Genomic DNA, 18649 nt, shown 5'->3' with positions numbered 1-18649 from the left:
TTTTCTGAGATTAAAGTCATTTTTCTGAGATTAAAGTCAGAATTCTGAGATTAAATTAGATTCAGTATTCTGAGATTAAAGTCAGTATTCTGAGATCAAAGTCAGAATTCTGACCTTTTCCCATAATAAACTGAAATAATATAGTAATAATACTTTTTTGATTTTTCTCAGTGGCCCTAATCCTCTTCCTAACATTGAACTTCATTTCTGACTTTTAAATGTTGTTTTATAGAGAGTTTGATGAATCTTTAATGCTAAAGCATCCCAAGCAGGTAGTGTTTTAGTGATTGTGGTGGTAAATGGGTGGTGAAACGCACCTCCTCAGAGTGTTTTCTCAGCGCTTTCTCTCGTTCATACTGAGTGACCAGTTGCTCGTTGTCCTCCTTCAGCAGCTCCAGCTCCACGACGTGCTCCTTGTTTGCGGCGAACACCGAGTCCAGGTTCTCCAGCAGCCCGACCACCAGCGGCATCAGATCCTTCACCACGTCCTCGTCGTACCTCTCGATGAGCCGCTCAAACTCTCGGTAAATGGAGCTGGCCAAACCGGCGACCCGTTCGGACATGACGTCCGAGTCCCCGGTGTCGTCCTGGTAGAGGACTACGTCGTCCAGCTCCATGTTTTTTTAAGCCGTTACTTCTTCTCCGGCTAACGTTATGGAGCTAGCCACCCGCCGCTCGCGACTGTCCGGAGGCAGGTCGCTTTTATACTTTACGCGCAACGAAGCGACTGTTGTTTCCCTCTATAACATGGCTCGAAAGTTGTTTCCAGTCTGGAGGAGAGGTTGTCTGTCAGAAACAAAGTCTCTGCTATGTTTTCGTAGTGACGGCTGACTCAGGAGCCGCGCTAGCCTATTAGCTCGCAGTGTTGAAAAGTCTTTACTTTGCTCCTGATTAGTTTCCCTGTCCAACAGATGAGCTGCTGCTGCTGCGTTCACGTGCACTCTGGATATGGGAGAGACACAAAGTATTGAACTACCAATAAAGCAGAAACATTGCACAAACTACTGCTTGCACGCTATTTAATAGCAGCTGAACTCGCTTTGACTCAAAACCATATCTTTATTTCAGTTTATATATATCCCGAGGATGGCCAAGTGACGTCTGGAAGGCGGAGAAAAAGTGCGTGAAACGAATCAAACCCACAGCAACACCGAGAGGTTCAAGACAAACCTTGTTCTTTTTAATGTAACATATTCGCTCATTCTAAAAGTAAATTTAAAATAAAAAGTTCAAATATCCCATGGCAATTCCTATGTTTTAACCTGATTAAAAACATAAATAGGTGTATTCTTCCGAGTTTTTAAACAGGGATTTCCAGCATCCCCTGAACATAAGTTGGTGCCTGAACTCAATCGTGACGTCACGCACTGATATAGGGTGAGAAATAATAAATAATCTATACATTCCAAAACATCCCCCAACTTCAAATGTTTCTTGCTTGAATTTAAAGACTACATGAAAACCTTTACATTAATTGATTCTAAACAAAGCAACACATCCACAGATATATTTGAAAGATTTCTCAAAGAATAGTGTAAGTACACTCCTTTTCATTATTTTCTTTCTTTATTTATTTATTCTTTGTTATTAGAGCACCTGTCTAATGTTCTGTGTAAGAATATGTCTGTATGTTTGTACAAAATTTTCAATAAAGTTCTAAAAATAAATAAATAATCTATACAAACAAGGACATTTCAATGAAGTTAAATGACATAAAATTAGTAATTGTAATTTCGTTTTTACAAAATCACCTTTAAAACCATCAAAATTTCACCAGACAAAATTATTAGACACTTTAATCATGCTTTTTTAAAGCACGCCTTTACATAATTTTTATTTATGTGCATTTATATATATATATATATATATATATATATATATATATATATATATATATATATGAAGAGCATTGTAAAAATGCAACATTTGTGGTGCAAACAAAACAACGGATGTTGATCTTTGTAAATATTTAAGGATTTGGGAGGAAATGTTTATTTTAGCAAACAAAATGGAAGAGACATTATACATCACTTATCTAAATAGCCATCTTTGGAGGGGACTTTAACATGTTGCCAAGTAATTTTAACATTTGTTGACCCACAAGACAAGATAGCAGTTCTTATTATTATAATCCAAACCTTTTAATTGAAAAATGTCAAACTGACATCTGGAAATTTTAAAAATAATATACTTTGTCTAATAAATCTTTATCAAGGGTTGACTATATTGGCTCATCTAAAGAAATAAACAACTATTCATATCTATCCATTTTTATACTTGTTTGTAAGCATTTTAAATCCTCCAAACCAAAGCCTAATATTAGAATTCCTAAACAGAAATATATTTTCCTAAAAATTTGAATGCCTCATTTCATATTTCTGAAGCAAAGCCTAAAAGGAAAAAAAGCTTTCTGTCTTAACTGGGAATTGTTAAAATATGATATTTCCGAATTTCTAAAGACATTTTTTATGGATATTAAAGCTGAACATGATGAGATACAGCTTCAGCTGGACGGGGTTTATAAAAGCAGTGCTGGAGGAGCTTATATTAGATTACAGATAAACAGTGGTGGAGAGGAAAGTGAACAGAAGTCTGCGTACTTGCTCCAATCAAGAGTCAGCTAATCAGAAGATTCCCACAATTACAATGAACCCACTACCACCTTGGCAGGGCTGTTAACATATTGTATAAACACTAACATATACTTATAACAATTACATAAGTCATTATCTACAATCTTTGCATGTTTAATTTAACATTAAATTTAATACACTACATTTCATGTGTTTTATCGGTTAGTTGGAAATTAAGCTATTCATTACTTTTATGTATTATATATACTATTACATATTTGTATTATATTATCCCATGTGTAGTATATATCATCCAGTACTGCAGAGAGTAATAATATTAACTAATATGTATTTACAATAAAAGTTTCATTAGGTTTGTAATTTTTGTTTCCAAAACCTGCTCCAGCATTGTGCAAAAAAATTATCTGTGGTGCAAGAACTACAACAAATATCAAATAAAACAGATAAATAAAAATAATAAAATCAATTGTACAAAAGAAGAAATTATAAAATAAACAAATAACTTACCAAGCACATACTTAGAGTAAAAGAAAAGCTACCTAAAAACAGATAAAATGGTTTAAAAATTTCGACCTGAAACCTCTAAATGTCTATAAATATATGCATAAGCTCTGTATAAAAAGATAAATATTTACAAACAATTTTGAGTAAGCTTCTATTAATCTTTTTTTTTAAATGTGTCCCTCTATATGTGGCCCCTCTTTGCTCTGATGACAGTTGGTGGTTGTTCATGCTTCCTGGTTTCAGGGTGAAGGAGGACAAACTCCAGACTCGATTTGTCAGCAGAGACTTAAAAAGAGCAAAGGTGAGTTTAGGTCACAAAGGCTTTTATTTGCATTCAGGTTTGAAATGCATTCCTATGAGGACATGAAAGTTTCAGAGACAAAAGCTTCTCTTAGAAAAAAATAAATAAAAATATGGCAACATCCAGAGCAAGCAGTAAAAATTCCAACAAAAATGCACAATCTTTAGACATTTTTTTTGTTTTTCCTCTTCCAGCCATGTTTAGGTTTAGAGCAGCTGCAGCTCTTAGTGGATTCTTCCACAGAAATGTTCATTTCATTTGTTATGATGCATAGGCACGGTTCTTCCTGATGTTTAAAACAACAGCACAAGACACCCACAGCACAGCTAAAACACAACAATAAGACATTTTATAGTTGTTAACTGCCCATCCAATCTGAAAGCTCTAAACAGCCCAGTCTTTATCAAACGCACATCATTCAAACACAAAAACACTGATGTTACAGTCGAACTGCACCAAAGTCACATTAGATAAACAACATTCAAATATTACAGCATAAAGTCGCTCATGGAGGAACTTAAAGCTAAATTCTTTTATTAAATAATTAAAAGTGCAATAGAATAAATGATTCTGTGCTCCTCTTTTTTTATTCATATAAATCAGTCAAAGCTTCACAATCCAGTGATTGAGAAGCTTAATAAAAGACCAAAGGCTGTGAAGTCGTGGGACTTTTCCTGGATCGGATGTAAACGGGCGATTTGAAGAGGAAGGCCTAGTTCGGCGCTGCTCACATAGAAACGTGCGGATTGTTGTTCAGCGACGACGGGCAGAGGGGGGAGGGGTCTTCGCTGCACAGACTGTTCAGGGCCCGGAGCACGGCGTCCGGCATGTGATCCACCAGCATCCTGGGGCTGATCAGGATGCTCTGGAACTTCGATTCGCTGGACCAGTCGGCACGGTAACGCACTTCAGAAAAGCAGGATCTGTGGAAACCAAAAGGAGAGACGAGCAGGTTGGTGTTAAGATACCAGAGGAGGAAAACGCTTTTGATACGACTGTTAGCATGTCGGATCGTCCCAGGCTGGAGGGTCTGTGGAGAATTACAATAAAAACTGGAAACATTGGGACAAAGCTGGGCTTTTAATAATCACTACAGCAGCTGTGGAAGAGAGGAAAAAGAATCACCCTTTTACCTGTTAGAAGACCCTGAGGCACCTTTGCACCATAAACCACATTTGGTTGCATTAAATCAACGGATTTGCATGTTTGTAAAATGGAGCATTATAAAAAAAAAGAGAAATGTTTGATGCATATTTGCCTTCATTCACCACGCTTTGTTTTGATTCACCTAAATATGAAACCAGAGATCATGATGACTCATTAAAATCAGTATAATACTAATAAATAAAGTGTTTTCATTTGGTTATAATCCAGCTGTTCTGTGAAGCTCTGGAAGAGTTTTCCACCTCAGGAGGAGAGTTGAACCTTATTAAACCTTGACAATCTTTAGCAACTACAGAAAAATATATTTAAAGGAAATCAATTAACATTTTCAGAGGAATTGTAAGAGGTGCCAATAATTGTCAGACACATAATAATCACTTTTTTTCCTTCTAAATGTAGGATTTTATATTTACCACCAAAGTAATGTACGTTAAAGGTTGCATTTTTCTCTTTTATTGCATTTGGGTTCTATGTTGTTTAAAAAAAAAATCTTTTTGAAATTCTCGACCCCATCTTAAACAGGGGTGCCAAAAATTGTGAAGGGCACTGTAAAACCTTTGTTTATATTAAATCAGGGTCAGCATAATTTGCACTCAACTTTAAAATTATGCTTTTTTTTTTAAAAATCTTATAAATATCAAAGTAACTTCAGTTTAAAGGAGCGACAGTGGAATTCCTGCTCACCTCCAATCAGCATTTTGGTGTTTTAATGAAGGTGAAAAAAAAAAAAAAAAAAATCAACTCAGACCAAAATCAGTGAAAAAATAGAGACCAAAAATGTGGTCAGGGTTCCTACAGCATACAGCAAGTTAAATTCAAGACTTTTTAATGCCACTTGAAATAAAAATTTAAGACCAAATTCACAAGAAAAACACGCTTGTGACAACTTAACCCAAAGGTTTATTATAACATAAACCACTGCACTAATGTTTCAAATGTTGAAAAGCTTCCCATACAGGAAGAAAGCTAAAAACACACAAATGACAGATATATTTTAACAATTATTTAATTGAATTCACAAAATTTGTTTTAGCAGGGAACAAAACTAACAGTTTTAAAGCCACAACATAACCAGTGCTAAGTCTTTTTTGCAGCTATTTTTCTTTGTATCGTTTTGTTAGTATGTTTGATTTGGTGATAAGTGGAGGCGCTGCAGAGACAAGGGTGAAACAAAACTGAGAAATACCGGCCGTTTCTCGGTAACTCGATTTTGATGCTTTGTGTTTCGCGCTTCGCATGTGCAACTCCACTGCCTTAATTTCCATCGTTCCGAGCTTGAATCGCTTCTTGCACAAAATCCACTGAGCCTCATGTATGTTCCCTGGTTTTAGCCATGGAGAAAACTCTTGGCTGGAGACAATTTTGGTTACATTTACACTTGCTTATATTTTCCAGACAAAAAGTAAATGGCGTATCTCCCAAATGTCCCGGCCGTCGCTATCGGGACGGAACGAATAATGGCGAGCCGTTATTTATTTTTTTTAAATAAAAACAAAAGGTCAATTTTAATGTTTTACTTAGATTACAAAAATAAATCATAATAAAAATTATCCTATTTAAGATGTTTTACAAATTAAGACTGATTTAAGACATTTTAGTACCAATTAAGGTTTATTTTGAAGAATTCAATGCCTTTTAAGACTTTTTAAGGACCCTGTGTGGATTTTGTGCTCTAATATTGATTTTGTGCTCTAATATATTAAGATCTAATATTGTTTAGATCTTTCTTTTTACATATTTAATAAAGACCAACTAAACCTATTAATAAGAAAACATATTTTTTTTATTTTTCACTCTAAATCCATGTGACACACTGGAAACAGAGGATTTCATCCTGTTTGTGCTTGGAGTCATTTAGCTCACTGCCTTCTTTATTTTTAGCGAGGCGGATGGTTTAATGTTTTGATCCTTCAGCCAATCGTATCGTCTTTGACTTGAAATAAAAAGGTTTAATCTGTCAGAGATCATCCATTTTTGCCTGGATTGTTGGAGGAATTTTGTTCCAGAAGGTTCTGATCAGTGTTCCTGGGCAGAAGAAGCAATTTTGCCCTTTTAATGGATCAGGATTGTTCACAGCTGGGATCCTAATAGACCCCTAAATCAGTCGATAAACAATAACATTTTCAAATAAAATATGCTTTAACTTCCGGCACTTTTAATAACTTTCTTAAGCATAAGATGTTCCTCAGACAGATACTGATGTTTCAGCTCAGCTGACCATAAGAGGTGGGGAATCAGTGCAGAGAAACATTTTCTAAAGTCCACGCTCCATTTCCATCATATTAACTGTGTCTTATCTTCAGGTCAAGCAGAGAGAGATGGAGCCAGAGCGTCAGCTGAGGAGGAAATGATGTCACTGGAATGTCAGCTGATGTGTCCTGAGCGTCTTCATGACCCATGGTCTTTCTTTTTTTGTCATCATAAAGATAAGAAAAGGAGATTAATCTGAAAAGTGTGGAGTGCATTTGTGTTTTCTCCTAATGATAAAGACAGGCGACGCTTCGTTGTTTAAAAATGATCCCATGTTTTACTAAAATCCATCATCTGAGGATGAACTGCTCTGTTTTCCCTCCAAGGTTCAGACCTTTGGTGCTGGAGACTTTCTCAGTCCATTTCCAAACCGATTCTGGAATCTTCTTTTTGGACTGAGCAAGCCCCCAGAGTCAGGGATATAATATCGAAATAATACCTGATTAGTTTTATGTTGCTTAGCAACACTACTACAAGGAAGCAGTGGAGCAGCTTGTGTGACGCAAAGCTGTTCCAAAATTAGAAACAAAACATCTTAAACCCTCTGAACCAGTTTCAGGACGGTGGAAACGTTAATAATGAGATGATTTTTCTAGGTTTTGATAGTAAACCAAACATTCGATCACTAACCTCCTTGATGGCCCGTCCTCTGTGATGTGCAGTATGCGACCTGGTGGGAACAGCGGCAAGTGCGTCGCCGTGTGAACCGGGGAGTCATCCGACGCCAGGCTGTGATAGGATGAGGAGTGGCGGACGATCAGAGACTCCTCCCCCAGCAGCGGCTGATTGAGCTGCTCCTCCCTCCTGCTGTCCATCTCTGTAGGGAAGTCGTCTGGGTCTCCTCCAAACAGCTCGTACCAACAGCCCTGCAGCAGGATGCGGTACTGAAACACAGACACAGGCGCATCAGACACTGCCAGGCGCACCAACATGCTGCTGTGTGCGTTTCTCTGAAAGGCTCTCACTTTGGGCTTATTGCAGTTGGTGACTATTTTCAGTATGCGTCTCTTCAGGTCCTCCATGTTGGGGATGCTCAGCCTGTCAGACAACAACAGTTATTGATTACAACATAAAATTCAGCAGCGATCCTCTGCTGGTCCATCGTTTCTTACCTGGGAACCAGGTCCTTCCCCAAAATTACAGACACCACAAAGTCCTTGGAGTAATCTGCCAAAGCTTTACTGTAACACAGAAAATAATGCACAGATTAGCACTAGGTGTTTCTATTAGCAGGAACTAGTGAAAGGAAGTCCTGCTTTACCTCAGGAGGCCCCCTGGTGGAGAGAACGAGTAGCACTGCAGGCTGGGGAAGGAAGGGCGCAGCAGGATGGCCAACAGGGCGGCTGTTCCGGCTCCCAGACTGTGACCAGTGACGACCAGTTTATACTCCTACCATCAAAGCATGACACAAACACACTGCTTTACCACAACACCTCCAGGCTGAGCTAATCTGATAAAGATTGAGCTCTTGTTGCAGTGAAATAATCACTAATAACTCAACATCCAGCCCAGAATCTCATGGATGATAAAACTGTCCACATCATGACAGGTCCTCCACCATTTTTAAGCAGATTAAGCAGATGAATGTTCCCTCTTCAACCAGCAGAGCCAAAAAAATCAGTCTACATTTGTAACCCGGGTGACCTCGGTCCTTACCGGGGCGATGGAGAACGCCTGGCTCAGGATGCCATCGTTGATGAGCTTCTTGTAGATGTAGCCCGCAGCCTGGCACATGCCCTGCAGCAGACATGTTTGTTTGTTTGGTACTAAAGCAGAGAGCAGCTCTGATGGGGCCAAACGGCTCATCTGCAGCATCCCTCACCTTGTGAGCATAGCAAGCTCCAGACACTCCGTCCACAGGCAGGTTCTCACATTCAGCAGACAGGTCGGTCAGAACATCCTGTTAAACATATGAGGAGAAATAAAATATGAAAATGGAGATGAAATATTTACCATCTGAATCAACATTTCCCCCTCCCCTAATCTATTTATGGAGAAAAAAAATCTACACATTTCAACGCAAGCTGTTCTCACTTCCCTTTTTCATAATTTTCTCCTTCTCTATGATTCTGATGAGGAGCTCTAGGTCTATATTTAGGAATCTAATCTTTCTGTAAAACAAGGAAGTGATTCTGAAAAGGATACGAGACGCAGCTGGAAATCAGGAGCAAGGATTAAAAACAGAAAACCTGATGAAAGCAAAGTATTCACACCCTTCACACATGACATCCAATTACTACAAATCTACTGAATGTTAACGGGCAGATTATGAACAATGAGGAAGAGTCATACACACAAAATAAGGTACCAAAGAGGAAATATGCATAGTGTAGAGAGGATGTAGATTTGACCAATCAGAGGCCTCCTGTCGGCGGTCACCTACAATTTGAGAGAGGTGCAGCAGAGTGTCTGCGTAAGGGGCGGGGCATATCTGGGTTAACTGCGACACATGCAGACCTGGTTTCTGAGTATAAATCAGCCTTAAGACTTCATTTTGTTTTGATTTCATTCTTTTTCCATTCCAATGTTATAATATGTTTGATGTCATTCCAAAAAGGAAAATTAAAAACAATCTTCTGGATTTTTTTCAAATCAGTGTTTCCAGTATATTGTTTTTCATTTTCTTTTTTTGCAATGACTTAGACTATGACTGAGAATCTTCACTCGTGTATGTTTGATGTCACAATCCTTAAACACAATAAAAAGATAAAAAAGATACAGAAAAAAGAATTCCTATAAACTCCTATTCGTATTTAAAAATAAAATAAATGTATAAATCCAATCAGAGGTCTCTTCAGTTAGATACACTATTCTGTAGTTATGGTCCAGCAACACCAGTGCATCGGCAATGGGCAATGGGCCCATCTTTCACATGGCCATTAGGGGAGCCATTTTGAACTGACTGATGCACTAAACTGTTTTTATAAGTGCATCTGTCAAAAAAAAAAATCTCTGATCTTTTGTGGTTTATCATCAAAATAATCAGGAAATATGAAGCAGCCTCAAGGCAAAAACGGTGTTTCAGCCGAGTGGGACCCTTTTGATCTCATATTTATTTTAATTTTCAGGTTGTGACATACAGTTCCTCTCAGCTATAATTTAGGTGCTAGGGCAGCAACTAACGATTATTTTGGAAATTGATTCCGTCAAACATTTTCGATTGATCGATTAATAATCAGAAAGCCAAGCCTTCTTTAAAGAAAACTTTTAATGAAATCAAACCAGGTGAAACTAAAAGTTTTCTACTTGAGAGGTTCTAGATGGAGCAGATTGATGGATGAAAAATATCTTTTTATCTTAAATGTAATATATATATATATATATATATATATATATTTTTTTTTTTTTACAATTGTAGTAGAATTACTGCTCTAAGTCCGTAATGCTGTCAGCTAAAAGCATGTTTTAGAGTCTCTATACTCCAGTTTACGATTAGTCGATTACTAAATTAGTTTCTGATTATTTCAATAATTGATTAATCATAATTAATCTGATTAATTGTTTCAGGCCTACACTGAACTCATCTGAATTCAAATTGACTCTTAGTTTGCTGTTCATACTGTAGTTATTGTTTTCAATAAATAAATCCTAGTCCACAAATATCCTTATTCACACGTTCACTAAAATCTTCCTGTTGTATTTCCACATTTATGAACTGCAGCTAAAAATATCAAACATATTTTCAATTTAAATGATTAATATGAAATGATACATTTTAGCAAAAAGTGGCTTTACTAATATCATAGGTAATCAAATCAGTGTCAGTCTGTCAAAGAGGCTGCCTGTAGTGACTTTAAATGTCCAGCAGGTGTCAGTATTCAGTGACAGCATCGATAATATCCTCATGACACCTCATGAACCCATCACTACTATTCTCCATTTTCTTCCTTCAACTTCTTCTCCTCCTTTTATCTCTTTCTAATTGTTTTATTCTTTTTTTTTTTCCATTACCTTTTTCCTACATTTGATATATTTTCTTATTAAACTGAAGAATGTGCGAACAACACCTTAAACCATTTTCCGGAGGTTTACATTGTTACATTGTTTACTTCAGCCATAGAAAAACATTTTGTTTGAGAGGCGTCTTTACAAAAAGGACATTTAAAGTGATTTTTTTTCCTGCTCATTACACAGTTTGCGGTGAAAAAAACAAGTTTGCAGAGCAGGTGGTTAAAGGCCATAGTTTGCTCTGTGCAGAGCTAATAAGGTTTGTTGAACCATCAGATCCTATTGGAATAGTCTGGATTTCATCAATACTCTTGTGTTGTGCTCTTTTGGATAAACCTACTAATAATTCATCTTTTGCACTATAAATAAGACATTAATTAGTTACACAGGTATTGCCCGACAACAGTGGTAAACTGTTCTTGTTTTGGTTTATTGTTTAAAATGTTTGATGGGTATGATTGTTTAATATTTAGCTAATCACCAGCCTCCCAGACCCTTCGCTTTGGACCTGGCGTTACCCCTGGCAACCCCATAGCATTTTCTCTCAAGGTCTCCTCGTCATCATCGGACAATAAAAGCACAGGTGAAACTGAACTTCACAGACAGCTGCTAAATTGTTCTCTATGGACAACTTTAGAATCGCCTTCGGGAGACCATATATATTTGGAAAAGCCCCAACGGCGAAAAAAAAGAAAAAAGGAAAAAAAAAGACACCACTTTTAGAGCTGCGTCTGGATGGCGTCTGGATGGCGGTTGGTTCGGTAGTACTTCCTTGTATATCAAGCCCCTCAGAAAGCAGCTATGCTGGGCATTGGGCAGTGACAGACTGTGGCGTGTGCTGGAGGTAAGGGAGGACGATGAACAGTCCTTCTAGGGCTAAATTAAGACTACTTTTTGTTAAAGCCAACTAAAAACCTCTACAAATTTTAACAGATAAAAAGCTTAGTCTTGGTTGCATTTCTTTCACCTATGTCACAACTAACCAGTCCCTGATTAGTTGCAGCAACACAACTAACGCAACGCTCTTCTCTCTCCATGTGGTGCTGCTGTTTGACGACAACTCAGTTCTATCGATTAGCATGAGGTGAGAGCGGAGCAGGGAACTGTGTTTGGTCTGAACACTCGTTTGATATTTTATGTCCCGATTGTGAAAAACACATTTTTATTGTAATGTTGCACAAATCTACTAAAAAATGAATCATCTGAGGTCCCAGCTTACCTTCAGTGAAAGCGTTCCCCTGACAGCCACCACAACGGCTTCCCTCTTATGATCCAAAGCCACAAAAAACGGGATCTCGTATATCTGCAACAAACCAGGCCTGGTTAGACGGTTCTCACAAACACAACAGATCAGAAAACGGCCAGAAAAATCAGAGGACTAACCTGGTTGTGGAAGCTGACATGTATAAAATCTCTGTACTGCAGACCTGTGGTTTCCAGGATGGAGGAAAAATGGCAGCCAAGGTGGTCCCCTCCGACGATGTCATACTCAGCAGCCCGGGTTCTGCAGCTGCATAAAGATGTTTGGGGTTAAACCGAGGCAAAGCCTAATGTAGATAACTCCGATCCTCAGAAGGAGAGAGCGTCTCACCAGTCTCCGCTGAGTTTGCAGGGTGCCGTAAAGGGGTAGGAGAAGACGTACAGCGGCCAGCCGTAAGCGGCAGCTGCAAACTGCATGCAGTGGGCCGCTTTCTCCAACTCTGTCTGCAGATCTTCGTCCTTAGAGCAACAAAAAAATATGTTGAACATCAACAGCCGTTTTGTGGGGATTCATTTGTTTGCATAGTTTTTTAGTGTTGCTACGATACAGATTAGTATCAGGCAGGTCCCCGATCAGCACTAAAATGGTGGTATTGGTATCGGCGAGTACCAACAAATAGGGCACCGATACCATTTTAAGAGCCAAACGTTTATTCAACTATTGTCAACTTTTCCAAGTAGGCATTAAAAAGTTCTACTGGATTTACTTTGTTTTAGTCTTTTTCCTGATTCCAAAGGTAGGCAGCAGCTTGATAAAGCCATGATGGCAATTATTTTACATCCAAGTAGGATGCAGTTCTACATATATACACACACATCAATTTCAAACAGATGGTATCCGTATCGGCCAATACTGTAAAAACCAGGTATCAGGTATCGTATTGGGGCAAAAAAAGGCAACACTAATAGTTTTTACTGTAAACTTGTTACTTACAATCGGAGAGGAAGGGCTGTGGCTGAGGATCTCCTCTGGGTCTGTGCTGCGCTCCATCTTATCCTGCTCCTGGTGCAGCAGAGCCAACCCGGCTGCAATGTCGCTGGGAACCAGGTCTGTGTCCTACGGTTCACACAAAGGGAATCTTAAGCAGCGGACCCCATGTTTGACCCCGGCCGATAAAGCAGAACCTGTCGCTTACAGAGAAGAAGTCGCTGAAGAGCTGCGAGATGCTGGAGAAAGCCGCTCGGTGGCTCTCGTCCTGCGGCAGACAGCAGCACAGCAGCCGCAGCCTGCACTCCCACACCCTGGTGGCCAGAGAGCGCGCCGTGGACAGGAATTGGCTGCTTTCGCTGCTCTCCATGTCCCGCACTCCCAGCGGCTCCACGGGCCCCGGCTGAGGACGGGGGCTGCCAATCGGGTCGAAGACGAAAACTACACCCAGCCCTGTGAACAGCAGGATGATCCAGCTGGAAAGATAAAAAGGAAAGGGTTAAAGTCGGATGATATGGGACTCCTGGCAGCAATCCCGATTTTAGGATCAGTTTTTCCTGTTTTTTTTTTTTTACTTTGGTGCCTTCCTTGAGCTGGAATTGAACCCACAACCTTATAAACATCTCCCCATTTACTGAAAAACAGTAGAAAGTTTTCATTTTGATGCAAGAATAGATGAAAAAAGCTCAAATGTTGAGTATTCAACATGCTGGGCAGCAGTTTCCCATCTCTGGTTGACTCTACATCAAAGTTAAGCTATTAGACGTTGACAGCCTCATCCTAGCTGTTTCATGCTCTTTCAAGTGTCTGTGAAACACTTTTCCATCAAATGGAAAATTAAAAAAAAAAGTGAGAAAAGCATATTAACATACTTGGGTATTATATTATATTTCATTGTGATTAAACATCTAATAAATAAGCAACCAAAGGTCAAAGAAAGTGTGGACTGCTGGAAGAAGCGCGGTGAACTGGTGACAGAAAAGTGAAATGGTGTCCTCAAAGATGACTCTACACATTTTGAGTATGTTTGGCTCAATAGAGCTCATTGTTTATAGGATAAAGCTTTGAGAAAATTAGAAGATCATGTTTAATCAATTTAATCCAGAAATGTAAGATCTTTATTTTTTAAACTAAGTCAGGTGTGATCACTTTGGTATCTGGAACGGAAACAGATCTATGATGGAGTATTGGGGCATCAACTGTTTATAGAGGGAATAACGGGATAAAATGACTAATATTACGAGAAAAAAAAATCTAATGATAATAAATTAGTAATATTGGGAGAAAATATAATGAAAATAAAGTCAGAACATGGTGCAGTCATTTGCAGAACCAGTTCAGAGTCCTGGTAATATTCCATGACTGAATATTAGGACGAGGCTATAGATATGTTAAAAGCATCGGGTGAATAAAACCAAAAGAATAGGAAAATGAATTACCACAGTAAAAAAAATTAAAAAAAAGAAGACACTACAAATCTAAAGCATAATGTGAATTAAATTCTCCTGAATACTGAATCCGTTTCAAACTTATCGCATCATAAACCCAACCCACCCTAAGATACTGTATTCACACAGACTTTAAATGGCACTCTGAAGGCTCCCACCTGGTGACCACAGCGGCGATGACTGCACCCACAGTAGCTAGATCACAACCGCGGCTGTCATCAGACACCCAGACGGCTCCCAGACAGGCCCAAACGAACTCAGGGATGTAAAGCACAGCTCGCAGGTACACCAGGGCGGGCATGGAGCGCCGCGCTCCGGGATTTGTAATAGTTCCTGAGAGGAATAACCCAGAGATACCAGCGTTAATCACAGGAGAAAAGGCTTTTCATGACACAAACATTGATACAAAAAAAAGGACTTTCATTTGTTGCAAAAGTTGCATAAAGGTGCCAGTGATTCATCATAGAGCAGGAAAAAATGTTCCCCCCACTTCCTGCATTGTTTTACACAATATTAGCATATTGTGACATCCCCGGGGAGTGGTGTACTAGTGGTTACAGCTTTTACTCTAAAAAGGTTGCAAGTACACGGTTTGATTCCCACAGCCTGGGTTCCTGAGCAAGACCCTTAACCCCTCACTGCTCTCCGGGCGACGCACAATGGCAGCCCACTGCTCCCCAAGGAGATGGGTTAAACGCAGAGGTAAATTTCTCCAATGTGACGTCAATAAAGTTCAATTATTATCATCAATGTGATGGTGACAGGATGGATCTGTCAACTTTTTCTTATTTGATTAAAGCAGGAGTGCTCAAGTCCAATCCTCAAGAGATACCATCCTGTATCTTTTAGATGCATCTCTTCTCTAACACACCTTATTTTAAAGCCTCAATCCCCTTATTTAGCTCTGCAGTGGTGTGGTAAGGAGTCACACATTCGATTCAGGTGTGTTAAAAATGGTTGCATCAAAAAGTTGCAGGATATTTTGGCGGTATGCACCTATAAGTTGTTTGCAATCGGCCAATTTAACAAAGAAGAATTAGTTGCAGAACTTGAGCACCTCTGGATTAAAGAATCAAGACTAAAATGCTCATTTTAGTAAATGCATGAACCAATGTGCAGTTTGATGCACCTTCTGCATGAACTGATTCAATCATACCTTTAAGATTAAAGCACCATCTAAGAACATTCAGCCAATATTTTCTCTATCCTGAAATAAAGCAATCTTTAAAGTCTCAGCATTAAAGAAGGAATCAGAATGACTTCTGTGGTTTATTTACCTTGGGCACTGACATAAACAATGGCCCACAGTGACAGGATGATGAAGCCCAGCACAACCAGCAGTCCAACCAGGTAGGTGTGGAGAACTGCTCTGCCGTTACAATCAAAGTGACCCTTATGAGAGGTGAACAGGATCATGGTGCCAATCCACCTGGTGAGGAACAGCATCAGACATCAGAACTCAGTTAAAGAACGTGTAATGGTAAATATGTGTAGGAAACGCAACAACTTACCAAATTACACGGAGCAGCAGCTCGAAGGAACCGGGGAAGACCAGATCATCGCTGGCGATCCCCCAGCGCCTCCCGAACACCACCATCCCAGGCATGATTCTATCTGATGCTAGCGGGACCTGCTAGCTGCCGTTAGAACAGGACCGTTGGGCAACACTGACAAAACACCAGGCATGACCTCACCTGCTTTCCATATAATCTGATTTTTTTTTCTTTTTTGTCACTTCAGACTTCTCTTTATCTCTGCCTCGCGCGGGGCGGCTAGCTGTAGCTAACTCCAGCTGTTAGCAGGAAAACACGGGCTAAAACGCTCGTAAACGTTTAGGTTTTACTGTTAACAAGCTTTAAAGTGAAGCAAGAGATCCCGCCCCCCACCCATCCAAAACAAAAAAACATCCAAACATGGGGTAAATATTAGCTGCTAACCTTAGCAACCTTGCTAAAAATACCTCAGATGTTCTAGAAAAAAGGCTTGAAACAAACACAAATGTAACTACTTATATATAGGCGGATCCTTAAAAAAAAGCTAATACAAAGCTCCCTAAATGTCACATAATTTCTATATTAAAGAAAAGAAATTGCGAAATCATTTCCCTTAATATACTTTCAGGGTGCGCCCCATTTGTCACCCGGCGAAGCTTTGAGTGCCGGCGGCTGGGCGTGGTTTAAACTCCTCTTTTTGAGTGGCGCGTCTTCACCAGGCAGATACTCGGTTTATGGGATTCAGAGGAGAGTGGCAGAAATGAGATGTGCAGGGAAGAGAAGAAGCGTTATTTTATAGACTTTTATATTTGGGCATAAATACGGAAGAGGATTAGGGCCACTGAAAAAATAAAAAAAAGTTAATTGATTTTTAACTATTATTTCAGTTTAATATGGGGAAATCTCAGAATCCTGTCTTTAATTCTCAAAATTCTGGCTTTAATCTCAGAATTCTGACTTTTTAACTCAGAATTCTGACTTTCATCTCAGAAATTTAAATCTTAATGTAGATGGGCACCATGAAGGAAGAGATGTGGGAGCACTTAGCTTCACTGACAGAGGTGTGAGTTGTTTGAGAGAGCCAGTAACATATTGGTAAAAAATGACGGAATAATGTGACTTTTACATGCCTGAGGGGTCCCTGGAGATGCTATTTCATTAATGGAAGAGCAGAAAGTGATTAAAACAAGAGAGTTAGTCTCTAAAAAGACTCTTTAGTCTCTAAACTCTCGGATTAGAGTCCGAATTCTGAGATTAAAGATGGAATTCTGAGATTAGAGTCCGAATTATGAGATTAGAGTCAGAATTCTGAGATTAGAGTCAGAATTCTGAGATTAGAGTCAGAATTCTGAGATTAGAGTCAGAATTCTGAGATTAGAGTCAGAATTCTGAGATTAGAGTTAGAATTCTGAGAAAAAAAAGTCAGATATCTAAACTGTAATAAAATTTTAAAATCAGTTAACCTTTTTTATTTTTTCAGTGGCCCCAATCCAATTCCTTACATACAAGATTAAACATTACTTTATTCAAAACAGTTAAGCATAACGCCGGTAGGTGTGAATACTGTGAACAACAAGAAACAATTGAACATGTTATGGTACACTGTAAGAAGTATGAAAGAAAAGGAGAGAATTGGTTCAAAATCTTAATAAAGAAAGAATACACCTTAATAGAAATCCTTAGAAAGAACTCAAGAGATAAGTGTTATGTAATTGTTTTTCATTAACTTAAATTAATCAGTGTAATTGAGAGGATTTGAATCTTATTTTGGTTTTATTGGTTTTTGTTTTGTTGATTTTGCTTTGTTCAGTGTAAGTAGGTAGTAGCCATTCAGATCCACACCCCATACCAGTTGGTGGCGGTAATGCACCATTTCGTTGCGTGCCAACAGCCAATAAAATCCCGTGAAGAAGAAGAAGGCAGTAGAGGGCATAGATATCCATAATATCCATTATTATGGATATCTATGGTAGAGGGGTGTAGGTTACAAGACAGAGGCGTGTTGTGCAGTGAGATACACTTCCATCAACGAGAGCGATTTGTTTGGTAGCAAAAAAGTCAGTTCAACCTCCAGCTCTTTTGGTGAGAAGAACCAGCCAATCCGACATGTCTCATGAAAGCCCTCCGCAGTCATTAAATGTGGATGGAGCCGCATAAAGTACAGTGTCAACTCCTCTATTGGGGTTGTTAGCCAGCAAAAAATGTGTCCAATCTATCAGAACGAATACAAATAATGTATGAATATGTGTTACTTCTGCCGGTATTGTCAGGCGGTTCCATGGTGTAATGGTTAGCACTCTGGACTCTGAATCCAGCGATCCGAGTTCAAATCTCGGTGGAACCTAATATTTTAATTTAGTGTTTTTTTTATTTTAGCTTTGATTAGTATATGTAATTTTGTAAAACGATCGATTTTTCTTTTTTTTTGCGTTTGAAGTCTAACGTATTTGATACGTTCAGTGGTGGGGGTGATGGAGCTGGACCAGCGGGTTGTTTATCTACAGGAAGATGTCACGCTTTTAATGATGAATGCAACAAAAGTATTCTCGCATTTGTAATACATCAAAAAGAAATCTGTTTGGATTTCATATACTGAGTATTTTATCACTATGATCCTCAGACTTCTTCATAGATGATCTCCTCCAAAACCAAACCTGCAGGTTATAGATGCTGTTATTGCTCTTTTTTGTATCCTGGAAATGCCCATTAACTATGACTTGTGTGTGTGTGTGTGTGTGTATATATATATATATATATAT

The 18649-nt window shown here is 38.9% G+C and overlaps 2 protein-coding genes and 1 non-coding gene across 3 annotated transcripts in view; 1 reads left to right on the top strand and 2 right to left on the bottom strand.

Moving 5' to 3' along the window:
- LOC107102845 (C-Jun-amino-terminal kinase-interacting protein 4-like) overlaps nucleotides 1-998 on the bottom strand; it is a 46629-nt gene extending 45631 nt beyond the window's left edge. The window contains exon 1 of the mRNA XM_015402285.1: nucleotides 318-998. Within this exon, the coding sequence (XP_015257771.1) occupies nucleotides 318-617 (300 nt within the window). The 5' untranslated portion in view covers nucleotides 618-998. The remainder of the gene's footprint in view (nucleotides 1-317) is intronic.
- A 2410-nt stretch (nucleotides 999-3408) lies between these two features.
- Nucleotides 3409-16563, bottom strand: daglb (diacylglycerol lipase, beta). The gene is made up of 15 exons (XM_015402284.1): nucleotides 15909-16563; nucleotides 15675-15826; nucleotides 14556-14730; nucleotides 13158-13425; nucleotides 12956-13078; nucleotides 12353-12480; nucleotides 12145-12271; nucleotides 11981-12064; nucleotides 8636-8713; nucleotides 8470-8550; nucleotides 8075-8202; nucleotides 7926-7994; nucleotides 7779-7851; nucleotides 7444-7697; nucleotides 3409-4322 (listed from the first exon to the last, which is right to left on the bottom strand). Exons 1-15 carry the CDS (start codon nucleotides 16001-16003, stop codon nucleotides 4127-4129), a joined length of 2031 nt encoding a protein of 676 aa, XP_015257770.1. The 5' UTR covers nucleotides 16004-16563; the 3' UTR covers nucleotides 3409-4126.
- Nucleotides 16564-18162: 1599 nt separating this feature from the next.
- On the top strand, nucleotides 18163-18234 carry trnaq-cug. Its single transcript has one exon. It is a non-coding gene; the product is annotated as a tRNA-Gln (tRNA).
- Nucleotides 18235-18649: the final 415 nt, after the last annotated feature.

This window comes from Cyprinodon variegatus, unplaced genomic scaffold (genome assembly GCF_000732505.1).
Source record: "Cyprinodon variegatus isolate N-32 unplaced genomic scaffold, C_variegatus-1.0 Scaffold1330, whole genome shotgun sequence".
Lineage (NCBI taxonomy): Eukaryota > Metazoa > Chordata > Actinopteri > Cyprinodontiformes > Cyprinodontidae > Cyprinodon > Cyprinodon variegatus.
The sequence above is the reverse complement of the archived record's forward strand: the minus strand, read 5'-3'. Positions and strand labels throughout refer to the sequence as shown.

What these genes read in the sequence shown, in the direction of transcription:
- daglb (XM_015402284.1), bottom strand. Translation starts at nt 16,003, where the DNA reads ATGCCTGGGATGGTGGTGTTCGGGAGGCGCTGGGGGATCGCCAGCGAT. An exon ending in TGCAAACTCAGCGGAGACTG is followed by an intron (nt 12,272 to 12,352) that starts GTGAGACGCTCT and finishes ATCTTTATGCAG; the next exon opens with CTGCAGAACCCGGGCTGCTG. An exon ending in AGGCGTTCTCCATCGCCCCG is followed by an intron (nt 8,203 to 8,469) that starts GTAAGGACCGAG and finishes CTTTGATGGTAG; the next exon opens with GAGTATAAACTGGTCGTCAC.